Genomic DNA, 10,113 nt, shown 5'->3' on the forward strand with positions numbered 1-10,113 from the left:
GGGGGAACGGGGGGACCCTTCGGATTCCTCCAAGTCAGTGTCAGAGGTGATAGACTCAGGGAGTCAATGTGCTTCCTCTTGCACTGCCTCTTCCTAGGGGATCTCCTGCAGGGTCAGGAGAGACCTCGAAAAGGAGGAAATTCCCAATGGGGAAACTTGAGGAGTTGGTTCTCTACGGTGTGAGACAAGGGGTGAGCAGAAATCTCCGCAGGCACTGTAGAAGGAGGAGCTGATGGAACCGACTGCGGGGCAGAACCCGGTTCTAGCACGCTCCGCATGACCTCGAAGGCATCCCTGTCAGGCAAGGTCCGAGGCCCTCGCTCCGAAGAGACAATGACCCCTCCCGGCACCGACAGAGACGGCTCCGAAGCCGATGTCGGAGCCGAACTCACCAGCGCCGAAGCCCCGAGAGGGAGAGCGGGGTCGGACAAGGGTCCGATGCCACTCGCCTCGAGCCGACGAGGGAAGCCGGCGCCGAGATCCCTCCAAAGAGGAGATCGAGCGACGACGGAGCCGAAAACGATGGTATCGGATCCGACGCACCGACAGTGATGGGTCCAACAAGCCTTGGCTCTGAACTCGAAGGAGTCGGAGGAGGAATATAATGAGGGACGGGAATAGCCAACGACTGATGAGTCGGGCTATGGAGCATTTGGGCCAGTGCCTCGGACTTAAGAAGTCTACTCACCACCCTCTGCAAGTCATGGTCTGACAACCTGGAAGACCGAGAGGAATGTGATTTGTGACTCCGCTCCGAAAGGAGAGGAGATCCTGGTGCCGAGTGTACGGAACCGATTGAGGGGGACCTGGATCTCTTCCTGTAAGATGGCTCCGATAATGGTATCGGAGCCGATGGGGACTTGCTAGCTTCGGCTCCAGCCGGAGCCGAAGTAATAGTAAAGGTAGATCCTATGGAAGGGGATCTTGACCTCTTTTTAGAATGTGGCTCCGATAGTATCGGAGCCGATGAAGCCTTAACAGCCTCGGCTCCAGCCGGAGCCGAGGTAATAGTTTTAGGCCCAAGAACATCGGCTCCGGCCGGAGCCGATGTCGGAACCTGTTTCGACATTTCTACAGTCGACTCAGGAGCAGGAGTCGACTGTTTTGAAGCCTTTGAAGGTTTTCCCGAACTGGACTGAGTCGGGGGGCCTTCAGGCTTTAACAAACCCCTTAAAATGAGTTTGTTTTTGCGCTCCTGCAGGACTCGAGGGCTGAAACCATGGCAGACAGCACATGAGTCCTGCAGGTGCACAGGCCCCAGGCAATACACACAAGAAGTGTGACCGTCTGTCAGAGACATTTTCTGACAGCACGAGTCACACTTCTTGAAGCCTGAGACCTTTTCTTTAGACATCGAAGGTAATGCCTGACAACAGCAAAACACACACAGACACACCCTGAATAAAAAAGTTATTTAACTAATAACTAAAGGCTAAAGGCCACAAACACACACACACACACAAAAAACCCTTATTGACAAAAAAGGGAAGACTAAATTTAGTCACTGAGGGGGCCGAAGGCCTAAAGATAAGGGGAGAAGGGGAAATTAAATATACTCGACAAAGAAGGGGGTCGAGAGATCTAAATATCTAAATTAAACTAAAAAGGGCTATATATATACAACAAAAAAGAGTTTTATAAGTACCAAAAAGGTAAAAGTTAAACCAACCTGCCTGAGCCGGTAGAAGAGCACCTCGTCAGCTATAGCGGCAAACGAGATCTGAGTAGTTACTGCCTAGCATTGTGGGATATAGGGGAGCCTCGAGCCGGTGGAATTAGCTCTCGAGCTTTTAGTATTGCTGAGTCGGAGCCGAGGATCGGCTCCGAACCCATCCAGCAAGAATGAAGGCGAGATTGACAACTTAACATTGCGGCTTAAGAGCCATTAAAGCTTTAATTAGTCCCTCAGAAAAAGTATCCCAATCTGACTCAGGCAATTTAGGGGTAGGAAAGTGCTTTTTTTTCTTAACATGCACCTCTTATTGATGGCAAGTGGAAGGACACAACATAGGCCTGCCTTCAACAACCAACACTGGGACCTCTTCCCTAACAAGAGTCTGAGGTATGTCTCTGGACCCTTCCGACACAATAAGCCATGATTTCTCTTGTTTTCCTGATATGATGTCTGCACTGCCTCCGAGGACGTGCCTAGGCTAAATCCTTTAATGGCCTCTGAAGTGGTACCCGCCAAAGAACCAGACCCAAACTCCGAACGTACCTCTGGGTCTTTACTAACCTCAAGGGATACACATCAGTGGAAAGAGGCACAGTGGAAGAGGATTCAGGCATAGGTTTGAAGAGGACCTTCCTCTTCAAAGTTGGCTCAGCTGAAAGACCCACAGAACCCTCCATAACGTCCTTAGCTGGTCTTTTCAAACAGTGGTTCCCTAAATAAAGACTCAAAGCCAAAAGACGGGTTCAAAAGGTCTTTGGGACAAAGGCCTGAAAAATAGCACAGGAACGTTGGTCGTGATTTGGGTCTAGACAAAAAAGACAAAGATTGTGACTGTCCCTTATGTGGAATTTGTCTTCCACACCTACAATTGCCCTTTCCTGGATGACATGAACTAAATAAAAAAGGCAGTAGCAATAAAAAATTTAAATCCTAACAGGGCACTTACCTGAAAGCTGGAAGCAGCAAACAGAAACAGGCAGAAGACCGACGTACAAGTCAAGCGTTCTGAATGGTGACAGAGAAGTTGAGGATTGTACATGCAGATATCCTTTTATGGCTGACATTCGACAAGCTATACACATCCCACATACTTGCAGTAACTAAAAGGTGTTTCATGCTGACCGGATGTCGGGTCTTATGGGGCGGAGGATCTCCCACATGTTAAGAACAGTGCAACATTAAAATAGAAGGACATCTATATGGCAGCTTAGACTCAATGCTACAAAATTTCCGGGATTGAATGAATATAATTCTGTGTCTAGTACATTAAGTCTGATTTCTTATAATGTGTAAAGAATCTCTGTATGTATTAAGTGTTTAAAATGTTTTAGTGTGGTTCAGCAAAATGTTTTGGAAGTGTTGTTTTTTTAAGTTTGATATTAATATTAATTAATTTTTATGTTTTTTTTTCATTGGACGATTTGATCATACGACTAGTTGGAGGAGTTTTAAAACTTGCAATTTCAATGTATTATGAGATTCTGAAAATGTCAATGATACATGCTGATGAAAGTGTTCAATCTGGAAGTTTTTATTGTTCATTAAATATTGCTTTTTAGTATAACGTGAATTGTTTTATACATCTGCTTCAGTATTTGTTACTGCAGCCTTTGTGTGGTTCTGACTTTTAGTGTGGAAATTATATCCAACTACTTACCTATAAACCTATTTCAAACTCTGATTTCTTCAGTTTATCATCTCATCTGCATGGCTACTTAAAGCTTCCTGCATTCTTTCCAGTCAATGTCTTTAAATATTTTATTTTTTTATGTTAATGTATTAACCAGAGCACTGATCACAAGTGACCAATTTCAGTCTCAGCCCAGGGAACAATGCCAAAATATAGAGAGATACATATAACAACTGAGGGATTACTACAGTACAGACTGGTACAGTTAACAAAAAAGATACTGTAGTGCAGGCAATAATGAAATGCAAGATTATTACTAGTAGAGTGGAACAGAAATAATCCTCTAGTTTCTCATTTACTTTACACACCTCTGACTGCATTTGGTTTATTGTAACCATCAAATACTGGAAGCCAGCTCCATACCACAACTGAAACTGCTTTTTGCTGAACAGCTGTGATGTTCTTTTCAGACAGAGGTATTTCTTCTTTTTTTTTTGGGGGGGGCAGATTTCCTCTTACTTTTTCCATATTCCTTCTTTGGTGGCATCCAGCCAGTGTTACTACTAATCAGTAATTGAATTTTACTCAGATTAATAACATTTACTGAATTTTTTTAAACAATTTCTCAATTTCCACACTGAGTTCCAATTAACATGTTACTCATCTGACAAGCAACTTGGAGGTCTCCAGTGCTGTTTGTTTTGATCTTATGTTTGTACACATTTCCCGCACTACTACATAACTCTTCTTTTTTTTTTTTTTTTTTTTTATCTCCACAAGATGAAGCATGATGTCTCCTCAACCTGCATGCATTTGGCCCACTTGTTCAGTGATCATGGCAGCCAAGGATTCTTGGGCAGGAAACAGCTCTCCACGACCAATTTGTTCTTGCTTAGTAATTCCCAATGGGTTCATCTGCTCAGGGTGAGGGTCAGATATTACGGAGTGGGCCAGCCTTGCTGGTCCAGCATGGTGGCCTACACCACAGCAGCTTTTTCAAACTCCACTATAGCTGTCCACTATGCATTTTGCACACAACAGCACATGCTCAATTGGCTCCAGCTCCACAGGGTAGAGACCTAGAGCTCTGCTAGCTGTCAACCATGATGTGATTGAAAACCACCTCCTTTCCTCTCCCATGACTGGCAACCTGGTAGCAGCCACTCACACCCATTCTCCTCTGCCAGCTAAACTACTCATGTACCAACTCTTTTGCTCAACGTTTTCTAGAATTCATAAATTCCAATGCCTTGGATCAACTTATTCACACCCCCACCAGGGGCAGCAATATCCTAAACCTGGTCATTACCAACATGGGAAACCAGTGTTCCACACCAGAGGTCAATTCCTCGTTGGTCAGATCCGACCACAAGCTAATCAGCCTAGACATCCACATCCCACCCCCAGCCCCAATTAGGGAAACCATCGTAAAAAACTTCTCAAAAGCCAACTTCACACTTCTTAAGACATAAGTGGCAAACTTCATGACACCCATGCAGACGGACAATAGAGGTATGACTGCCGAATCCTACACAAATGCACTTTATAAGCACTTACACGAGTGCATGGATCATGCTATCCCTAATAGTACCAAGATGTTATCCTTCAAAAAAAGGAAGCCAATCTGGTGGTCCTCTGCCATAAACAAACTCTACAACAGAAGAAAGAAACTGTTGCAAAAAAGAGTAAAATCCCATGACTGGAGGAACTCCCTGGTCAACCTCATTAAGAAGCTGAGATCCCTCATAAAATCCTCCAAAGCTAGTTACGAAAACAAAATTGCCACTGACTCTAAAGACAACCACAAAGCATTCTATAGCTATGTCAAGAATCTAAATGGGAACACTCAGATCTGCTCTGAGTTACAGCATAATGGCACTAAATATACAGAACCAACTGATATTGCCAACATCCTAGCAGATAGGTTCAGTGCTAGCTTTACCCCCCTCTCACCCCCTAGAGGGCCCATCTCTATACCGGAAGAATGCAAAGTTCTTATAATCACGGCTGCACAGTAAAAACATACTCTCCAAAGCCAAGAACACAGCATCCATGGGACCTGACAATATCCCAGGCTGCGTTCTACACGAACTACAGAATGAACTGGCACCCTACCTAAGTACCATGTTCAATCATAGCCTCACCTCAGGCTTTGTACCCACTGAATGGCGCACAGCGACAGTTATCCCACTCCACAAAGGAGGAGCCACGACGGACCCCGGGAACTACCGCCCCATTAGCCTGACGAGTCTGGTCTGCAAGGCCATGGAACGTATCATTGTGGAACTCATAAACAAAGACATTGGTAATCTCCAAACTCTGGACCCTACTCAGTTTGGATTTGTAAAAGGCAGATCATGTCTCCTAAACCTGACTGACTTCTTTGAAGCAGTCACCAAAGCCATAGATAAGGGTAAAATGGTTCACACAGCTTATCTAGATCTCGCCAAGGCTTTCGACACCATCCCCCACTCTGGAATTATAGATAAGCTCACTAAACTAGGTATAAATCCCTATGTCACAAGATGGGTTGCCAACTGGCTCATGGACAGAACCCACACTGTGAAAGTAGCGGATTCCAAATCTGACATCAGACCAGTGACAAGTGGAGTACCACACGGTTCAGTCCTGGGTCCTCTCCTGTTTGGTATCTACTTCTCTGAAGTGTAGGCCAACACAGAAGGTCTTTGGCCAACAAAGTTTGCAGATGACTGCAAACTAGGAGCCATAATCGAAACTCCTAACGATGTGGACAAACTACAAAAGGGCCTCACTGAGACAGATACCTGGTGTCAAAGCCATGGCCTGACGCTCAATGCCAAAAAGTGTATTGTCATCCCCTTTGGTAAAAACTCTGTACCCATGAACTACCACATAGCTGGTAGTCTACTTAATGCCGAAAATGTGATAAGAGACCTTGGGACACAGGTGGACAGTAGTCTCTCCTTTGATAATCACATTGCCACAGTGGTCAGGAAATCCTTCTACGTGGCTCATCTCATCACAAAAGGATTCTCATCTAGAAAAAAAGAGGTCATTGTTCCCCTCTACTCATCACTCATTAGACCCATTATAGAGTACAACACCCCTTTTGGTATGTACCTCACAAGACATCTACAACAACTGGAAAGACCACAGAAATACCTCACAAAGAGGATTACTGGCCTCAAACAGATGCCCTATGCAGGCCGTCTCAAAAAACTACAGCTTTACTCCATCGCATATCGCCTACTCAGGGGCGAGCTCTGCCTAACATACAAAGCTATGTCAAACCCAGAGCTGTTGGACATGCTCCACTTAAAGAAATCCCAATCCCTCCGAGCTACACGCTCTAGGGACCTTAACCTTGTCACCACAATAAACAGAACATGCTGGAGGGATAGATTCCTGTCCCAGAGACTTCCCATACTCTGGAACAGACTACCTATCTATGTCAAACAGAGCTCCTCATTAGCACTCTTCAAGAAAAATCTTGATGATTGGATGGGAAATGGGAAATTCACCCCGGGGATCACTTCTGTGGCTCTGCTCGACAGGGGCACAGGAAAATAATTTTCTTGGGTGGCGAAAGCCAGGGTACATTTTTTGGCTAGGCTTGTATGGGCCCTAGGGCCGATAACCTAGTACCTACCTATGAACCTATGCAGCTGCCCAAGCCACTATTTGAACTCAGGTCACATGTGACGGAGTGATGGCTATATCCCTCTACACCACAGAGCACCTTAAAATGCAATCGCCATTGTGCTTGATGCATAAAATAAATATGTACGTATGTATGTCCTTGCTTTGTAATGCAACTTTTCTCTAAGAAGTCCATAAAAAGGGCTTTGAGTCTCAGATGAATATGTCCAGTTAAAGAATGCTATAACACATACGACATAAAATGAATGCTGGGAAATGCACCAGGAACATTAGCTCAACAATAAGTTGTCTAGCAAAAGCTAACAGATTTTAGTGATTTTTTTTTCTGCAACTAAACTAGAAAAAGATCGGGGAGCACAATTTAAACTAGAAGCACAGATTACAGGAATGTCTAAAGAGTGAATAAACTTGAATTTATGTAAGAATTTTTAACATACCATAAAGTACAAAAGCAAGCAACACCACAACCAACAAAAACAGAAATTTCAGTTGGGAACAGACAAGAGTCATTAAGAAATGACAAGGCAGGTGCTGTTCGGGAACTTAACATGCACCACAGCATTGCTGTTTTGTTTTAATAAAGGGAACTTTTTAAACTAAAAATCAAGTAAAAGCAAAATGCCCATGCATACACAGATTAAATTAAGGACTAGGATTATGCCTTTTCAGGAATGTACCACATACCCTTTGTCTTTGGCGTGCACATCTGCCCCATGGTGCAGCAGGTACTCCACTACAGATACACGATTGTATCCTGCCGCAAAATGCAAAGGAGTAGAATGCCGCCCCTCCAGGTCTCGGCAGTTCACATTCTGAGAACTGCAAAGTTGCTACAAGATTAAGAAAAAAAACTGTTAACTTGCATGCGTAATCAAAAGTCTGAAATACATTTTGACATGTTAGCACTCTTAAATCCCGGGAAAACCTTTTGTTAGGGAAAACATTTACAGAAGTAAGACGTACAGAACTACATAAGCTGGCTGAGACAAATATCATCTCTCAAACACAATGTATATGCAGTTCATCTATCCTAAATGCATTTAGCATCTGTAACTGCTTTCATACTAACCACTGAAGTGAAAATTTCCTTCTCTACCTTACTGAGCACAAAACTGCAAAAACTTCTAAACCTGCAGTTTCACTTTCTTTTGTAAACACAAGCTAAGACAAAATTCCTTAAAAAGGCTGGAAACTCCTATGATGCACCTAGTATTATATTTGAAAGAAAAGAAATATTCAGCCATTGATCTATGTTATATTTTAACCTCTGATTTTACTTGAGATCCACAGTTTTCATGCTAGGATGTCAGTCAGCACAGATTAGCATTTTAAACATTCAACTGTAGTCAGTCACTACTACTGCACTGATCAACTTTCAAGCCTTAAAATTTTTCTTTAATTACACATGTAGAAATATGAAATACTGCAGCACTAATTAGGGGGAAAATTTCTATTCAGAAGTTGAGAGTCCGATGAAACCTGAATATAGGCTGCTTTCTGAAAGGTCCAATTTAATATTCAGAGGAGACTCTCTCAAAGATCTAGGCATCGCAAATTGATGTCTTATCACAATAACAATACAAGGTGGGGGGGGGGGGGCAATCAAAACTTGGAAGATGTGGACATTCCCCATAACCTACAAACTGGCTATGCTAAAAGACAGCAACAAGGTTTTCTTACATTCAGCAGAATACCTCAATTACAAATAACTTTACAAACATCTGCTGACTAGACACAGAAGAAACTCCTTGCCAGCAAGCATCTCTCAAACTTCTTTGGTCAAGAGCTCTTGACAAAGCCAGAAATAATGGTGGGCGAAGGCCTAAAATCATGAAAATTTTTCAATGTTACTCTAATTCGCTAAAAAAGGTAACAAAACAAGGTTTGCATCAACATGCATTTTCCAAACAACAACACTAATAAGTATAAAACTCTAAACGGCCAGTTGTAATTCTTGATGATTTACCAGAAAAATCAAAAATTTTACTAGGTACAGGGCTTAAATATTATGCAATATAAGGGACTGTTAAGAGGTATACCAGCAAGATATCATCTGGAAAGTTTATTATATTAGGAGCAGATGAAAAATAATGAAACATATGTAACCAGTGTTTAACTACTACCATTATCAATCAAACAGTCCATATAACTACTTAGACAGTCCCACCTGGTTTTTCCCCTGTGTACACCAAGCAATAGCCCAGTGGCTAGTCCATTATCATTCTCCATAAAGCAGACGAGCTGGCCTCTCCTCTCTCCTAAGAATTCAGTCTCCAAGGACATTAGCCAAAAATGAGTCGATGTCTCAAATGAAAACCCAGAGTCTGATGATGGTCTAGCAGACCCATGTCACTGTTAAAACTTTGTTCTAATCAACTTGATACAGTCACAACAGATAATGACAGGAACTGCAGGAAGAAACAAGGCTCTACTATAGTCTCGAACAGAGGAACTCCCCCCACCAAAAAAAATCTGTCTTTATAAGCTGATGAATAAACAGCAAGTATACATTTCTTACTGTCTCAGCTTAGTTGCAATGACAACTTTATATGTGGATCTTCAATTGCGATATCCTTCTTCCTTTTCAAAATTATTTTTCTCTGACGCTCCTGCACTGTGGGGTTTACATTCACTTCACTAACTCAAATTAAAACATAATGGAATGCACTAATACAGCAGGCTTAGTCCATGAGTCCTTCATTAGACCTCCAACCACTGAGCAAGCACAGTTCAGAAAAACACACAGATGATGAGAACACTACTGTACTACAAACATATGTAAAAAAGATACCTTACCAGCTTAAAAGGAACTTCAAAAACAGCCTCTTGAATTGAAGGGAATATATAAATGCATTACAATAAACTGAATTTAATTGAACTGAACAGATATATACATTATGGAAAGGAGGGTTGACTGTGACCCTTGTCAGCAGAGCTATAAGTGGTAAAATTTCTAAACTTCAAATCCACCTTCCAAGGGAGGAAGGAGCCAAAAGGTAGGGGGAAAACTGAATACTCAGAAGACTATGTTTGGAAGCATCAAAGCACTACTGAAGGCCTGACTCCAAGTCTCGATGCTGCAATAATGTTCGGTGAATTGTGAACAGATGACTAAGTTGCAGTAGTACAATGTCTGCAGTGAAGATATTCTTAAAGCATGCCACGG

General features: G+C 42.7%; 1 protein-coding gene across 1 annotated transcript in view; it reads right to left on the bottom strand.

Annotated features, from left to right (window-relative positions):
• The window catches only part of TNKS (tankyrase), a 2,150,186-nt gene that overhangs the window by 948,219 nt on the left and 1,191,854 nt on the right, over positions 1–10,113 (bottom strand). The window contains exon 14 of the mRNA XM_044060937.1: positions 7,632–7,777. Within this exon, the coding sequence (XP_043916872.1) occupies positions 7,632–7,777 (146 nt within the window). The remainder of the gene's footprint in view (positions 1–7,631; positions 7,778–10,113) is intronic.

Source organism: Protopterus annectens, chromosome 2.part0, assembly GCF_019279795.1.
Source record: "Protopterus annectens isolate FY-2018-M chromosome 2.part0, PAN1.0, whole genome shotgun sequence".
NCBI lineage: Eukaryota > Metazoa > Chordata > Ceratodontiformes > Protopteridae > Protopterus > Protopterus annectens.